The 18,560-nt window shown below is 34.5% G+C and overlaps 2 protein-coding genes across 4 annotated transcripts; both read left to right on the top strand.

The window, feature by feature from the left end:
* The first annotated feature begins 2,870 nt into the window (after window positions 1-2,870).
* LOC109240900 lies at window positions 2,871-3,878 on the top strand. Its single transcript, XM_019407579.1, has 2 exons — window positions 2,871-3,221; window positions 3,582-3,878. The coding sequence occupies exons 1-2, from the start codon at window positions 2,871-2,873 to the stop codon at window positions 3,876-3,878; spliced, it is 648 nt and encodes a 215-aa protein (XP_019263124.1).
* An 8,699-nt stretch (window positions 3,879-12,577) lies between these two features.
* On the top strand, window positions 12,578-16,985 carry LOC109240903 (pectin acetylesterase 8-like). 3 transcript variants are annotated; one of them, XM_019407584.1, is made up of 13 exons: window positions 12,578-12,899; window positions 13,179-13,306; window positions 13,405-13,487; window positions 13,959-14,088; window positions 14,180-14,259; window positions 14,399-14,485; window positions 14,580-14,704; window positions 14,788-14,848; window positions 15,196-15,249; window positions 15,330-15,407; window positions 16,062-16,167; window positions 16,319-16,464; window positions 16,555-16,646. In XM_019407584.1, exons 2-13 carry the CDS (start codon window positions 13,180-13,182, stop codon window positions 16,591-16,593), a joined length of 1,116 nt encoding a protein of 371 aa, XP_019263129.1. In that variant the 5' UTR covers window positions 12,578-12,899; window position 13,179; the 3' UTR covers window positions 16,594-16,646. The 3 variants fall into 3 exon arrangements, with proteins under 3 accessions (XP_019263129.1, XP_019263127.1, XP_019263128.1); XM_019407582.1 differs by having other exon boundaries at window positions 12,579-12,899; window positions 16,620-16,985; XM_019407583.1 differs by having other exon boundaries at window positions 12,579-12,707; window positions 16,620-16,985.
* Window positions 16,986-18,560: the final 1,575 nt, after the last annotated feature.

The following is an 18,560-nucleotide window of genomic DNA, read 5'->3' on the forward strand; positions in this document are numbered from 1 at the left end:
TTATAAAATACTCGAAAAAATTGTTTTGTTTGAAATTTTGGGAATTACTGCTTAGGGCAAAAATCACGTGCTCACATATAAATAATAATGCGGACCCGTATTAGTTGTGTTGGGCTAAAACGGCCCAAACGATACTCTTAATATGGTGTGATATTGTACGCTTTGGGCCAAGCCCGCACGGTTTTCCCCAAAAGGCCTCACACCATTAAGTGCCACCCACATTGTTAGAATATTATGGCAACCGAAGCCCGCAACTAGCTTCTTCTTGTGTACATGCCGCGCCGCACCATCACTCCGCCATATCCATACTCGTCCCACTGAACCTGGGTTTTGATACCAGTGGGCTAAAACGGCCCAAAGATACTCTTAACATAGTGTGATATTGTCCGATTTGGGCCAAGCCCGCACGGTTTTCTCCAAAAGGCCTCACACCATTAAGAGATGAGAATTTTTCATAAAGCACTATTTTTTAGGTGTAATTAGCCATTTATAGATACGTTTTGCTATATTACGTATTATAGATACCTTTTATGTGGTTATAAGATGTATTTGATGTATTTAAGCTATTGTATTTATTAATACAATAGCAAAAATAGGCGTGAATCAGGGAATTCCAGCTAAGCTTGAGATGTATTCGAGTGTATTCACGCTGCCTTATCGTGAATACAGTAACGTATTGAGCACAAAATATGGAAGGTTGAACTTGTTTAAAACGGAAAGGAAATCAATTCACCTGATATTTTCCTAATTTAACTCAACTAACACAAACTATTACCCATTAATCTGTATTCCTCCATTCACGATTCAACAAGAAAAATAGCAAAAACAAGAGCAACATCTGGAATTTGAGTTCTCCCTTTTCTCTGTACCCAATTCTCTTTTCAACCACGGAAAAGTGCGATTGATAAAATTGTATACAAAATACGGTATAATTCCATTATACATATGGCAAGTTTAACAGTGTTGTTGCATCATTCTGGCAAGTGGAACGATGAGAGAAATTACGTCGATTTTTTAATTGAGGGAATACTAATAAAGGAGTATGCGTCGTATAATGATTTGGTTGCGTCAAGTTCTAATCAACTGGGCATAGATTTGAGCTCAAAGTCCATAAAAATTCAATACAAAGTAGAAGGGAATAGCACGCCAATGGAAATACACAATGACATGGGTTACAGGGTGTATGTAGAGTTGAAAAAAGAGAATAGAGAATTCGGGATGTATCCTTTGTGCATAACAACGATTGAAAAAGAACTTGTATCCAGTGGTAGTTTAATTCAAGGTGATATTGTGCAAATAGACAAATCACTACAAAGGTATGATTCCGGTACAGATGATACGCTTGCTCTAGATTTTGTCAATTCAGGAGAAGCAATTGAGGTTTGAACTGGACAAGGATTTGATAATTTCAAAAACTAATCAAAGGGAGGTTATGGTTGGACAAGTATATAAGGATAAGGCTACATTGAAAGAGGTGATGGAGAATTATGCTATATCTCAAAGGTTTCAATTCCGGGTTGATAGGTCTAATGCTGTCAGGTTTGAGTGTATTTAATTTTTTTTTGTATATTGTATTATTGGTTGGAGTTGTAAGTTATACGCTGATGTATTTATGCGTATTTGTGGATTTTCACTTGATCTTCACTGATGTGTTTAACATCTGTTTGTTTATGGTCTTTAAACACATGTATTCATATGTATTTTACTGGTATAATTATATTACAGTGGCTCTAATTATTTTCCTATTTTGTTTACTGTTTGTATTTAAGTGTATGCATATAACTATAATTTTATTCAGTTGTATTCATTGTATTTAAATGCATATAACTATAATTGTATTCAGTTGTATAATAATTTATATATATATATATAGATGTCAGAATGTATTCATGTCAGAATGTATTCATGTGTATTTGAGTGCATTTTTGGTAAACATTTATGCTAATCATATGTACAATGATAAATTCTTTGCAGCTATGCATTATTATGTATGTCAGAAGATTTTGAATGGAGGTTTAAGGCTTCGAGCATTAACAAATCAGAACTATTCAAAGTGAGAGAGTTAAATGATAACTATACATGTCCGCTGAAGGACAAGGTGTATGAGCAGCGACAGGCAAGTAGCAGCATTATAGGTGGTATGATTAGGCCTAAGCTTACTAATCATAAGAGGAAATACACCACAAAGGATATTATTGATGATGTGAAATCAGATTTAGGTGTAGATGTTAGCTACATATTGGCGTGGCAGGCTAAAGAAAAGGGAATTAATTTTTTGAGAGGTGAACCGACTGATTCATACAAAAAATTACCAGGATACTTATATACAATGGATATGACATATCCAGGTTCGCACATCAGAATGGTAAAATCGCCAAAAAATGAGTTCATGTATGTGTATATATCTTTGTATGCCTTTATAAAGGGGTTTGATCATTGTAGACCCATTGTGGTTGTGGATGGAAGTCACCTAAAATCTTACTACATCGGGACATTCGTCTCTGCAAGCACGTTGGATGGTGCAGGTGAGTACTTGAATTATAATAAATTCTGTTAATATTTAAAGATTGAAATACATGTTTTAAAAATATGTATTCAATTGTCTTTACAGGTCATATATTGCCACTAGCATATGGTGTTATCGATTCAGAGAACGATGCTGCTTGGACGTGGTTCTTTGAGCAATTCAAGATAGCATACGGTGACAGGGAAAACATGTGCATCATTCAGATAGAAATGAGAGTATCATTAAATCTGTATCGAGAGTGTATCCAGATGTACCGCATTTTGCCTGTATATGGCATCTATGGAACAACGTATATAAGAAATTCAAAAAGAGCCATGCAAAGTTGAGGGAAATATACTTCTCGATGGCAAAAGCATACACACAAGCTGAATTTGACAGTCTGATGGAGAAGGTGGAGAAGGTAGATATTAGGGTGAAAGAATACTTGGAGTTAGCTGGATACGAAAAGTGGGCTAGGTTGTATGCACCTGTTAACAGGGGATGGACCATGACGTCAAATATTGCTGAGTCAATAAATGCCGCACTAGTGTCAGCAAGGGAATTGCCAATATACGACTTCCTCGAAGAAGTTAGGAAGATGTTTGGACGTTGGAATTGCAGTAACCGCAAAGAAGCTACACAGACATACACAACGCTTGGAAAAAAATACCAGGAGATGCTGACTTTGAATGAGGCAATGTCTACACGCATGACTGTAAGTTTTATTTTAATGTCATTGTATCATAAATTAAGCTATTTTTTTAGATAGCTTAATTGTTTTCTGAAATAACTTATACAGAATTTTTTAGATAGACGTATTCAGTTGTATTGTCATGCAGTAGCCTTATAATGTTTTTGTTTCTTTTCAGCTGCCTAAAGTTAAGCAGATTTTTGATGTATATCATTGTATTCATAAGCTAAGACGTAATTATAGTTTATAGTCTGCCGGTCTACATATATGATGTATTCTTCTGTATTCAAACATTTCAGTTGTATTTAACTGAATAATTCATGATTATACATAAAGAAATCATTTATATGTGCTCAAAACTTGTAGGTCTATGTTTAAATGTAGGTGGTACCATCGACTGAATACTTACATACGGTTAACGATGGAGGGAGGCATTACACCGTCTGCCTGTTAGAGAGAAAATGCGTTTGTGGGAGGTTCCAAGTTGATGAATTACCATGCCCACATGCTTGGGTTGTATTGAAGAGCAAGTTTCTAATGCCAGAAGATTATTGCTCTAACTATTACAAACCAAATTCTGTTGTAATGACATACGATGTGCCTGTGCACCCGCTACCGGACAGAAATGACTGGAATATACCAGCACATGTTGCAGAGGAAGTTGTATTACCACCCAAATAGAAAAGACCTCCTGGAAGGCCAAAGAAGAAGCGCGATAAACCTTTGAGTGAATTGCTGCAGCTAGAAAATCAACATTCATGTAGCATATGTGGGCAGGGAGGACATAACAAGCGAACGTGTAGAAATGCTCCACGTAGGATTTAGTTAACACTCTGACATGTATTAGTGCTCCAACGATTTGTTATTACTTCTGATGACATTGTGAAGTAATAAATTTTGAAATGCCTTTCTTGAATAGATTCTGGATACATTTAGTTGTAGTATTATGTTAAATACATTCGAATACAACCTTGTCAACATATACTTAGCCAATTTATTATAGACAGTGCCTGAGTTGTATATACATAACTAATCAAAATACATCGAAATACAACTATATACTCAGCTATAATATAACAATTTCAATAAATACATATAACCTGAGTAAGTATTGTTGTTGAATACGTTCGAATACAACCTTGTCAACATATACTTAGCCAATTTATTATAGACAGTGCCTGAGTTGTATATACATAACTAATCAAAATACATCAAAATACAATTATATACTCAGCTATAATATAACAATTTCAATAAATACATATAACCTGAGTAAGTATTGTGTTGAATACATTCGAATACAACCTTGTCAACATATACATTCGAATAACAATTTCAATAAATACATACATCAAGTTGAGTACATACGTATAAACCTGAAGCATACGATTGCTGACTTTGATATATAAGCCAAGTGACTTAATATTAATACACATTTATACTCCCTGTTTAATACGTATGAATATATCCTGTAAGATACATACGAGTAGAAACTGTAGATTAAGCATGAATACTTATGAACAAAACAATAAAACATAGATTGAAAAGTTGCAATTGTCATACATGAACACTGTTGATAAAGTGATTAAAACATTGGTTTTTCTAACTGACCATCTTCTGTCAAAAAGATATTCAAAAAAACAGTATTCACCTAAAACAACATTCCAAAACTACATTCACCTAAAGCTACTCTAACAGTATCTATAACTTTAAATCTGACTCGCGATTTGCCTAGCAATCTTTGAGGGTGCTTCATTCTCACTTATGGCATCAGCGTCTATCTTCCGCATAGCATAGTCCCAGAGGAGAGCACCATATCTTTGACGGAGTAGATTAGAATCAAATGTTGTTTGTGGAATCTCACCAAGAGTGCTCAGAAACTCTGCGTATGCCGCAACATGCACCCCACAATCCCTGAAAAATGTTGATTGAAACAATTAAAAATAATTCATACAATTAGAGTTTTAAAATGATACAAGAATGATGATTTAATACATGCTCCCAGCTTTTTGTTGTGGCAGATTTGAAATGAAAACAACTTCAAAGGGATCGGTATGTGACTTGTCAGTGTATGCTGAGTAAGTAGACCAATCTATGCCTTGACTATCTCTGTAAAAGCCACTGATTGATAGATACAGAGGTACAAGCTTAGCTAGCTTATCTATCTCAGAAGCTACATAGGCATCATGACCTGGAGATCTGTACGAGTCATACACTTTGATACATCTCTCCTTGAATGAGACAACAGCCAATATCCAGTGTAGTTTGTCCTTCAAGTTGACTGGTATCAAGACATTGTCAACAGTATGCCAAGGTACATTAGCTAGCAATCTGTAGCCCCTTATGTACTCACATACCACATCCTCTTCTTTGGCTACATTTGCATTACTATCTGTATCAGCATAACTGTCGAAGATTTCAGCGATTCTTGTCTTGAATATACAATCAACAGTTGTATGCTTGAAGTTGCTTGTTTGGTTGTACTTTCCCTTCTTTCTCAGATAGTAGAATATGACGTCAATACGCTATACACAAATTTAATGACATAGTGTTAGTGCAATTAATCAAATTAAGAAAAAGAAACTGAATATGGTAAGTGAAAACTCAGTTAAATACATCACACAGATTCAAGAATAATACATCTGAATACAATAAAGTACATCTGAATACGCTTAAATACAGCAGATATCCAAGAATAAAGAGGCCATTAAATACATCATAGAGATTCAGTTAAATACATCTCTTATTTACAACTACCGAGTAATGTTAAAATACATTTGAATACATTTAAATATATGTTGTTCTTCAAGACTAATGAGGCAATTAAATACATAGTACTGAAATACATCTGTTAGTTACAACATACTGAGAACTTTTAAAATACATCTGAATGGAACAAAATACAACAGTTATTCAAGAATAATGATGCCATTAAATATATCATACAGATTCAGTTAAATACATATTTTATTTACAACTACTGAGTAATGTTAAAATACATCTGAATACAATTAAATACAGCAGATGTAAAAGATACATTTGAGTACAATTGAATACATAAAAGTAATGTAAGACAAATTTGGGTGAGAGCTCAATTTGCGAATTATACAATTAGACAAACCAATACTAAATAAATGAATTATTGTGGAGTTGGAAGGGGTAAAACTTACATTGTCATCCCATAGTTTACCGTCAAACGATAGAAGGTAAAACCAATTTTTTGAATTGACTTGATCAACTCCAAAATCCAATGGTATATGAAGTTTTGACTTGTTCTTCTTGTAATGGTCTTCCAAATTACTTCTACAAGTATGATATAAAAAAACGTTATATCCATTTTTAAAAATATAAATACGTAATAGACATACCGGAAAAAAACTCACTTCTGTCCATGTCTAGCGAGAAGACCATCACGAACCCATTTGTCGTATTTCTGAATGATTAATGTAGGATGCGGACTCGTTATTGAATCATCCTCAAAGGGGTATCTTTTTTCAAAAATGGGGGTCAACTTTACTGAGGTACCTGTTGTTCATTGAATTCATGAATAGAGACTTTTAATTATAAAAACCATAGGGAATTAGATCATTAGTTTATAAAATACTAACCTGCGGAGTCGAAGTTAGACTCGTAAGGCGAAGAATACCATCTACATGGTCGACGATTCCTATGAGATGGTACTGGGGTTGATTCAACTTTTTTTTGCACTGTTGTGCATCACAATTCTAGTTTCTGGAATTTGATTGGAAAGAAACTTGTCGTCCAACTCAAATTGAGATACATAGTAATCTGTAGACACACCCTCTTGGCCTATAGGTGGTATGTTTCACGGCACCTCTGATGTAGTATTCCCCTCCACTCTTGACTCCACACAAAGAGCATTAACCATTGTATTCTGTTAGACATATGCATCAATGTTAGTCTAGTAACTGACTGTATGAATACAGTTAAATACATATAAATACAATACATATTTGATCTTAAATTTGTATTTTGCTGAGGCTGTATTTACGTGGAGAATTTAAATACATTGGACAACATATTAAGAATACATCTGAATACATATAAATACATTACATATTTTGGACAGAATTTAAATGCATCTAACGGGAAGTTATAACATTACTATATAGAGGAAGCTTAAATGAATACAAGTATCATGTTGTAATATATATGAATACATGTAGATATAACATGCGAAGAGCACAATAATTATGTAGAAATAAAGTCAGGAAAATACAAATGCATATAGGATGAAGATAACTAAAAATACTGACTTATTCTGTATATACTTGTATTTCACAATGTTACAAAATTATTTTATATATGATTAATCCGAATAAGAGCAAACAGAAGATATAAATATATACTAAAGAGGTTAAAAAAATGTTAAACCTCAACATTATCGCCGACAACTGTATCAGTCTATCTGTGACCTTTTGGAATATCTTGCAAGTTGGCATCATATGGCATTTCAATACCATCATCACGTCTCCCTGTGGTTTCCTTTCTCTGGTGTAAGCTTTTTTTTGCTGATTGTCTTGAAGATGGTCAGAAAGCATCTTAAAGTTATCATTGATCAATGATCTCAGAGACTTGAACTCGCCCACAACCTTAGCAAGACAGAAATAATTAGAAAAGTGCGCCAAAAATATACGAATGTTAAGCACTAAACTGTAATGTTTAATGTGTGGATAAAAAACTCACGTATTCTTTGAATGAATTTAGGTCTTTCCTCAAAGAAGATACTTCATCATTTTTGGAATCTGCCAGCTGATTGTGATGCAAAACATTTTGTGCAATTTCAGATACACCAACAGGAGGAATCTTGGATTGATTCTCTGTATTTGAGGGATGAATAATCTGTTCCTTGCGCTTTTTATGGGGCGGTGATGAAGATGGACCAACACTTGCAGCATGTTCTTCTTACTACTGAGATCAGGTGTGGAAAAAAGTCATCCGAATCCTCTGGCCGACTTGTCTGAATGAGTAGGAGTAGGACTGTTCTCAACAGCAACGCCTACTGGAGGAATCTGAATAACGGCAAGCTCTAATATCGGTTGGATGGATGTCCTTGTAAATAATTAAAAAACGAAATACAATCAAAGTCTTACTACAATGGATGTATGCAAATCTGGAATCAAAATGTAATGTGTATTCAAATGAAGGCAGCAGTAATGATTAGTAAATTATATGCAACTGTATTCAACTGTATTAATGAAGGCAACAACAACTGTATTCAAGGTTTAGTTAATGAAATATGCGCAATACTAATGAAGGCAGCAACAACTGTATTCAACTGTATGCAGCTGTATGCAGCAATAACTGTATGCAAATGTATGCAGCATTAATGATTAGTAAATCGTAAACTAGCCAGGATATAAATTGTAAATTACCATTTTTCCCTTGTCATTGAACATGCCGTTCATCAGATAAGCAAAGTTTGGCTGATTTCCGGTGGATCTCCAATTGAGTATTCTAGGGACCACGTTATCAACTCGGAGTGCATTTTTGGGATCAACATTTGAACAACACTCATAAAACCACACTTGCATAGCTAGAGGCATACCAGCTATCCTGTAGCACTTCTTCTGAGCATCCATCTTCTTGCTAATAGATTTTGTCAGGCTTTCAAATGCTTTTATGCCCCATGGATATTCAGAATAGCGCCCACTCTCGACCAAGTCAAAATGTAGCCTTGGGATGGTTGTGCTGTTCTTCTCGGATGAAAAAATGAAAGTGTGTATTAAATACAACACAGCTATCTTTAAGGCATCCCCATCATTGTCGTGACCCCAATTCTTGTCAGCAAAGCATTCCATCAAATCTTTCTTTTTGACAAGATTGGCACCTCCAAAGTAAGTCTCAATAATCCGGTTAGGAACCTTTTCATTGAACTCAAAATTAGCATGGTTACCAACACATTTGAGGCCAGTCACAAGCGCAAACTCCCTTATTGAGAAAGATAATGAAGTACCATTGACGTGTATTGCAAATACATTGTTAGGACTTCCTTCTAACTGGAGAGCCATGAAGCATCTGAAGAGTTGATGTTGAACTTCACAATGCTTCATTTGAAGGAAATTTCCAAAACAAGTATTACCCAGTTGTTTGTACGGCTCTGGAGTAAGATTTTCTTTTAGCTCGGAGACTATGTCAGTATAGTATATACACTGATATACAGTGCAAATACAGGTTGTTTTTTCACAAACAGCTTAATTCCCTGCATTTAACAAGAATAAATACATATAAATACAACTGAATACAACACATATTTCATAGTATAACTGACATGAATACATATGAATACAACTAAATACAGACTGCAAAAATAAACTGGAGTAAGATATCAGTGATAGAAATATACGTACTAATATAATACATACGCATACAACAAATAAAGACATTGCAATTAGAATAAAACAGTGATGGGAACTTTGAAAATCATTATAAATACAACTATAAGAATACATCAGAATACATATCTGTATCATTAATTTCTATAAGTACAAAAATACATTGAATATCCTTTTTTAACAGAGAATTCAACAGGTTTATACATATAAATACAGATGAATACATCAATAATACAGATGAATACATCAAAAATTACCTTTTTATCCGAGCTTTTACTTGCTTCAACCTCCTTCCCCTTGACAGATGAAGCTTCAGAAATATGTTTTTTCCTCTTTTCCGCAATGGGAAGTCTTGTTTCCTTCAATGATTTCTCGACTTGGGTTTCTTTGAAATTGTCATGTTGAGATTTTGTCCTCTTCTCCAATGCCATATTTTTGGCTAAACCTGCATCTAATTCCCCTTGACTGATTTGCAAGGATAAAGAGGGCCCATCGAATTGAGAATTTTAGTGGGTATACCTCTAGTAATCAACTTGCGGGGTGTATTCTCAGACATTGTAAGAATACGCTTGGATACTGTTGATTAGAGAAAATTTGGTGAGTAGAGATGTTGAGAATAAGCAAAAATAGCGAAAATCAAAAAAATTAAATACTTACCACACTAATTATAGAAACAAATGAGTAAAATCTAGAGGAGATTAGGGTTTACGCTGAGATTTTTGAAGGAGAAAGCAACGGTGTGGGTGAGGAGGTCTCTCTGGTTTTGAGCGTGTTTACAAGGAATGGGAAAGAAAATAGATTGTATTAAAATAGAGAGAAGATGAACGTGTATTGAGAAGTTGTATGAAAAACAGTAACTATGAGAGAGAAAAGTCTGAGAAGGGAGAGAGAAAAATGAAACATGGCGTCTTTAGTGGCTTAAGTGTAGGAGATAACCAAAATTAGAAATTTTGCTATAAACCATAAAAGGTATCTATAGAATATAATTTATTTAAATGGTATTTATTTTAAATAAATAAGGTGTTAACCTTTGCTATAGGAGGTAAAAATTCCTTAAGAGATCTCTACACCTTATATGTAGACTCCCAATCTTTTCAGCTACCAATGTGGGACTTTGTTCGCACACCCAACAAATTGTTAGGATATAAATGAGGCAAAAAAAAGCTACCTTACTTATGTAAGGAAACGATTCATTAAAAATTATTCAATTCTCTAATTATTACAACAATCCTCACATTAAAGTTATTGTACTTTCGCTTCAAAAATTCTTTTTAAATTTAAGTGTACACAATTTTTTTTAATAATACATATACAATACACCTTTAAAGGAAAAACGGGGCCTCCAAAAAATTGAGGCCTCAAGTGATTGCTTTATTGGCCTTATGTTCGAACCACCCATGTTTGAAATAAAAATAATCAACTTTTATTCTTAACTTAGCAATTAGAATTCCTAGCAATTGTTGGAGATGAAAAAGCCCTTAAACTAATCATTTATTTCACATGCAATTTACAAATGACAAAGGCTGCATCAAAACGAGACAACAAAACACCTTGGGCACACTGCTCGACCCACCCTTTCCAAAGCATTAAAAAGGTGAAAACGTAAATAAAACAAGGGAATTGTCTTTATGGTTTGGCAACAGTGAGCAAAGGAACCCCCAAAAGGAAAAAAAAAAAAAGGTATTCTTTCTTTGACAATAAACAACATTTCTTAAATCTCGTCGTGAAATATACGCGCCGAAAAGGGGATGCACCTAAAAGGGTCCTCCTCTAGGTGAGTGACAGGTGACCTCTTAACTCTCAAGTGTATTTATGCTATATATCTTTTGCCTTAATTGATCACCGCCATTCTCGTGTCCATCTATCTTCCTCTCAACAAACATGGGCACCAACCTAGGGGCAAAGTTTAAAGTAATTATTAATTATGATTAAATGATCCACATTTTTATTTTTAAATATTAAACATTAAAATAATTAGAAAGTCTAATTGAAGAAATGGGAGAAGATGAACCCGTCGAAGTTAGAATGTAACGGAAATGTTTGGTTTACTCACTTGAATGAAATACAATAAATTATTGCCAGTCGTTGGTGAAAGAGAATTCGAAGTGATATACTTTCTCATTTCGGCTCAGTTTGGTGAAAAAAGTTTGCCGAAAGAGCAAGAGGCTACCAGAAAAGTATTCCTTCATCCTTAACCAGAGGTCTCGAGTTCGAGCCCCTGGGTATGGAGTCGCCTTTGTTAGAGAGCACTTTACTCCCAATGTGTGACTTTCCGGCGCGAATCCGGATTAGTCGGGACCCAATGTGGATACCGGATACCGGGCGAGAAATAAAAAAAAAAACTTTTCATTTTTATTTCAGATGTTAGTTTACTTGCAAAATGAGGATTCGACTACTCTCTCCATTTTTTTGTAATGCTCATTTCTCTGAATTATCATTCAGCTTTATGACACGATTCGAACAAACTCATTAATTTTTGCTTAGTTCTGTGTTTATATTAGACAATTTATTAAAATAATTGCAAATTCAATAGCTATCTGTTCAATAACAAGTAAGATTCATAAACATTAAATTGCAACTCCGCCTCTAATTACACTGTCATATGGATGACGTTTTACAAAATATAATAGAAAAGGTATTTTAGAGTTCTAACTAAAATGGGTGTTTTAAAAAATATTCTTGTTTTCCTGATTTAAAAAAAATTTTCGAATGAATAAAAAGGTTGCTTTAACAATATACATGTAATTACGCTAAAGAAATTAAAGAAAAAATAAAAAGCAAGAAAACTTGACTTTTCTCTCGATCTCGCTCCTCAACTGTCATTCGGATTTATTCAATGTGTAGCGCGTAAAACGATAAGATTCGTTACAGGCGTTTGCAAATATCACTCGGGTCGGGTCATACCAAATCTTACCAAGAAGCATGTCTGTTGTCACAGCAGCCAATAGAAAACAGCCACTCGAACAAAAACAATTATATTAAGTATATTAAAAAAATACTCCTAAGAGATATAAAAATCACTTCTAAAATTTCTCAGCGAATAAGTGTCGGCTGCTTCTTTATTTCTTGGGTTCTGCGTTTGCGAATTCACTTCTATAAAAACCTTTTCCTTCTTACAAACAAAAAAGCTACTGGCATTAAGGACTTGGATCATGTATATATTTTCTTGGATTCTTTTCTCCTTTTTACATTTATAATATATAGCTTTTAGTTTATACACCAACATTTGGTGTTGGAGCTTATTTTAGCTCCATAAATAAGAACACTGAACTGGGTTCAGCGTAAAATTTCGTTCCAAGTAATCCCATTTTAGAGATTTTCTCAATCTCTTCATTGCCATTTTCAGGTACTTATCTTCAAATCTGAGTTTAAAAGGGTTTTAGTAGTATTAGTTAATGACACTTTCTCTATCATGGTTTTTGTTTTCTTTCTGAATGGCATTAATCTTGATACTAAATATGGGAAAACACATTAATTTGTATAAAGTTTTAATCTTTCTCTAATTGGGAAGTGTTAATACCTTAAAACTAGTACTCCAGTACTTATTTGTGATTATGTAGTTCGCTTACAATCTTGTGCATTTCGTTGATAGTAATATTTTTTGTTTAAATAAAATGATTTGCAGAATGGTAAATGGGAGTGTGAAAGTGCAACAATGGATATATTCATTACTTACTATGTCGATGATTTTTAGAACTGAAGGGCTGTTTGTTAATATTACTTACCTTCTGAGTGGGGTGGCAAAAGGAGCAGGTCAGAATTTTTTGTTTTCCTTTTGGTTTCAAATTAAACAGAGACTATGAATGTGGAAATGTGTTGAATTTTTGATGCCACTATTGGTGTGTTTGCAGTATGTTTGGATGGGAGTCCACCTGCGTATCATCATGACAAAGGATTTGGTACAGGGGTTAATAGTTGGTTAATCCAGATGGAGGTTTGTATACCCACTATAATTTTGTTTCAGTTTGCACATTTTATATGACCACAAGTTAGTTAGATAACTATGTTACTCGAACTCTTCAAAAATGCTGTCGCACTTGTGTCACATCTTCCAAGTATGCACTAATTTTGGAATATGTGACACGCAACCGGCATTTTTGAAGATTTTGAGCAACTTATGTCCCAAGTCAATTATTGGATTTTCACAATTAATCAACATGATAGAGTTTTCGCTAGTGATTAGTGGAAAAAAAAAGGAGCAAATGATGCATACAAATCTAAGGGAATACTTATAATATGATTATGAGGTTTTATGATCTGAATAACATTTACCAACCATGTTGCTAAGGGTACGACTATGAAGAATGCTATTTTGGAGAAAAGTGTTAAAATATCTCAAGTGAATGTTGGGAGGACAAAGATGTATTTGATATCTATTTTCAACATTGAAAAATTCTATTTTCAGGGAGGAGGTTGGTGCAATAATGTCACCACTTGCCTTTCTCGTAAGAATACTCGCTTGGGATCGTCCAAACAGATGGTAAAACAACTTGCGTTCTCGGGAATTCTAAGCAACAAGCCTCAGTTTAATCCAGGTAGAGCTTCACCTGTTTTTATATTGATGGCTCTCATGAATAATAATTTTCCTATCTGAACAATAGTGTTACATCTTGTTTGAAATTGTAGACTTCTATAACTGGAACAGAGTGAAGGTTAGGTATTGCGATGGATCATCCTTCACCGGTGATGTTCAAGCAGTCAATCCGGTAATTTTAAGTTAACACTGAAACTCTTGATTCGTCCAAAACTACGATTCTCTCAGGATCTCATAAAAATATCACGGAGGTTAAAATCCTCCACTTGACTTATTTTGGTGATTCTGATGAGCATCCTTAATAATATCAGATTAATAAACTTCACTTCAGAGGGGCAAGAGTTTTTCTTGCTGTTATGGAGGATTTGTTGGCAAAGGGAATGAAGAACGCTGAAAATGTACAGCCTTTTATGCCTCTTTTCTCTCTTTCTCAGATTCTTAGACAATACTCTACTGTTGTTTACTGGCTCACAAATCAAGTTCTAATGGTAGGCTATTCTGTCTGGATGTTCAGCTGGCGGATTGACTTCAATTTTACATTGTGACAGCTTCAAGGCGCTCCTACCAATGGGTGCTAAAGTAAAGTGTTTTTCAGATGCTGGTTATTTTATCAATGTGTAAGCTATCCTATAGTATAGTAATATCCCGGTGTTCTCAAGACTTTCAAGAATTTTAACTAAAATTCTCCACTTTATTGCAGGAAAGATATTTCTGGTGCGCCTCATATTGAAGAGTTCTTTGGAGATGTTGTCCGATTACATGTATGCTTCTTTTAACATCCTTCTCATGAGAGTTCCATTAGCCCTGCATTTTATTTCTTTCATCTGCTGGATATGCCACTGCCAATTGTGGTTAACCCCTGGTTTGGCCAGCCTTGACTCCATCTTATTTATAATGCGAACATCCTGTACAATGTTAAGTCATCCTTTTCTTTTCTTTTTTCTTTTCTGTTTGGTGACAAAAATGTTGAAAATCTGTAAATTTTTATCTCATTTTCAAGGAACTTCAATTTTCCAACAGTAATTGTGCCTAGAAAAAGAAGAAATAGTAAAGTCAATGGAGAAATTTTACAAAAATTTCATTTTCATTTACCTTATTTTGGCTTCAGGGTTCTGCCAAGAATCTGCCGCCATCATGTACGTCAAGATTGAAACCAAATTTGGTAAGAGCAGTTACTTTCATAATATTTGTTGTGTCTTTTACTTTAGTTTATGTTATGCTAATAATCCAATAATCTTGCAGTGTTTTTTCCCGCAAAATGTTGTTCAACACGTGCGGACACCACTTTTTCTAGTTAATGCAGCCTATGATTCCTGGCAGGTAAGAGCATTTCTGAAACTTTATTTGTCTGCTATTTTTGGCTTTTTTCCTTCATTAGATCTTGAGATCATCGCCTTTCTGTGTTGTTGTGATGTATTATTAGTTAAATGATACAATACCTCACCTAAAACTGTTAGAGGTAGATATGATGTTTGAGTAGGTCATCATGCTTTTGGATACTGATGTAGTAATTTAAAGTTCCTATGCTTGATGTGGAGATTCTGAACTGAGCAGATTGCCTAAGACATGAGACAAGTTAGCTCCCTTGTACTAAAAGAATAGACCAAAACTGCTTTCCATGTGTGATTATTCCAAGACGGTGGAGAGAAACATAAATAACAACTGAATGGAACAAGTCACATTCTACATTCCACTTTTAAGGAATGCAAACAATTTAATTGATTTGCCATTATGTACTCTTCTGCTCAAGAAATCATGTACATTGTTGGACTTTAGTATCTGCATACAGCTAAAAGATTTCTGATTGTCGAATTTGGAATAACCTTGGAGTTCTAGCTTCCAACATAAACAGAGTGCAAAGAAAAACTTCATTTGTTCATCCGCTAACTTAGTACGACATAAATACCAGTAAATGTCAGTATAAAACAGAGTGGAGTTACTTGCTCATCCTGACTTAATATTATTTGAATTCAGATAAAGAACATTTTGGCTCCTGGTATTGCTGATCCCCATGGGGTCTGGCGCAACTGCAAACTTGACATACTGAGATGCTCTTCCAAGCAGCTTCAAACTATGCAAGGTCAAGACTCTAAGCCCTCAATACCTTTATGCTGTCAATGCTTTCATTCTAAAATAGAAATGACACCTCATGAACTGCAGAACGCTCGAAAAAATACATTTCATGAAGAGCTTTTTGTTCATGATGTTTGACAGTTAGACTCATTCCGCAGGTTTTAGATTGAGGTTTCTGAGAGCATTATATGCACTTGGCCCTTCTTCATCAAGAGGGTATTTTATCAACTCTTGCTATGCACACTGTCAAACTGAAGTTCAAGAAACATGGTTCAGGCCTGACTCTCCTAAGTTGGCTAACAAGGTAAGCGATTAGCTGAACTCTAACTTGTTCATTTCACATTCCGGTTATTGACATGTAAAAGTTCTTTGTTTTTACTTGTTGTCGTCGTAGACCATTCATTCTCAGTGTCCTATCGTGGAGAACCACTGACTGCGCTAAAAATCTCTCTTCTGCAGACAATTGCCAAAGCACTCGGAGACTGGTTCTTCGACAAAAATCCATTCCAGAAGATTGATTGCCCTTACCCTTGTGATAAAACTTGTCACAACCGTGTTTTTGATCCAAATGTCTATCCTTTTGATATTGATATGTAAATCATTGATAGAAGTAATTCTTTGAGATCACTGATGTGGAAAATCAGAAACTCCCAAAGGGAAATATAGAAAATATAGAAGGAAAGAAGTTTGTATTGATTTATTAAATATTTCACAATAAGGGAAGGGTACCTTAGCATAAAATTGTATGTTGCGGTGCGCTACACAGAAACTATGTATTCTTATGCAATTAGTATGATAGTCTCAATAAAAGTGATTTTATACTTATTTGTGTTTCCAAATGGTATGTATATATATATATATATTGATTTTATCGAGTTCATAATTTTTATGCACTTTTTGAGGGCATTCTAGAAGGCAGGCACTTGGCACCTGAGTTGATTTAAGCTCGATGTTTGAAAATGGTCAGTCTGAAAGTGAGCTTTCTTGATCTTGTGGACATGTTTAGGGCATGAGCCATTGATTTAAGAGGTAATTGGGATGGGCACTTGCTTTTGATGGAATTTGCTCAGATAACAATTTTCAGGTGAGCAAATAAATGCCATCGTTAACAACAAATTGATTACCTTATGAAGATCAAGCAATCCAACAAAGAACTAATGGGCGGATCTAAAGCATAACCTAAATGTTCATGTGAATCCAGTAACTTTTACTCATACCCTGTACATTATTAAGTAATTCATTAAATATGGACAATATGTCATCGTAAATTCCACAATTATTATATATTAAATTGAGATGTTGTAGAAACCATAAACTTAAAATTCTATATCCGTCTAATACAGTGAAGTCAGAGAAAGGTGCATTAGAGCCTGAAATCTGTTTTTCAATCTCGATGCTTGGTTCCAAATTAGCTCCACCTCTTCTTGCAATGTGGTAAGTATATTCAAGCGGTATTTCTAGTGGGATTGCACTGGGTCGTTAATGTTGTTGTCGTCGTCGTCTATATGAGGTATTTCAAAGGCTTTCAGCTCATGTTCAAGGAGGAAAAACTTCTTAATATTCATTTGAAGTCCAGTTAATTTTTCTTGGAGTTTTTAATTTGCATGCACTCAATCTCCTGATGCCGAGGTGACTCCTAGAACTACTCCACACGCTTGTGAGCTTTCTTGGGTGCTCTTAGTAAACTTTTCATGTATGTTAATTGCTTAACATATGCTTCCCCATGTTGTTTTAATTAGGTTATACATTATATTGAGAGTGTTGGAAAAATAACTAAGTATATCGACAAATAACAACTAATGAAACAAATACTGTATCGTGGCAAGTCGCTGTCTTGAAAACGATTTTGGTCCGACTAGATTGTCTAGACTGGTTTCTCCTCAAAGTCCCACAATACTCCTAAATATGTGCAGTCATGACTGGAAGTTTGGACAAATACAATTTTGAAGAAATAGTAGAATTGAACAAGAGAAAGAGAGAAGAATATTTCTGTATTTGATAATTCACAAAGAGCACCGCCTTTTATAGACCAAGATGTGGACTGATACAAAAAAGAATTTTAATCCAGAGCAGTTATGTTACAAGAATTTAATACAAAGAGAATTTTGATATATTCAGATAACCATATATTTAGTTGCATTCTGATAAGCTAAAAATATAAAAATAGTTTTAGAAAATCAGATTTGAATTAGGCCTGGAGTATTGATGGTAGGCTAGAAACCTATATTTTAGCCGTATTTTCTACTCTAATTACTGTACTTTACTTGTGTTTAAGCTTAAATGATCGTGATTTGCATTTATTATGTGTTTTATGCCTTGAAGGAAATGATTTCGAGTCAAGAAGATAAATTGGAGCTGAATCGAACAATTTGGAGCTTTGAAGTCTGAGTAAAAGCCCAA

Source organism: Nicotiana attenuata, unplaced genomic scaffold (assembly GCF_001879085.1).
Source record: "Nicotiana attenuata strain UT unplaced genomic scaffold, NIATTr2, whole genome shotgun sequence".
In the NCBI taxonomy this organism is placed as follows: domain Eukaryota; kingdom Viridiplantae; phylum Streptophyta; class Magnoliopsida; order Solanales; family Solanaceae; genus Nicotiana; species Nicotiana attenuata.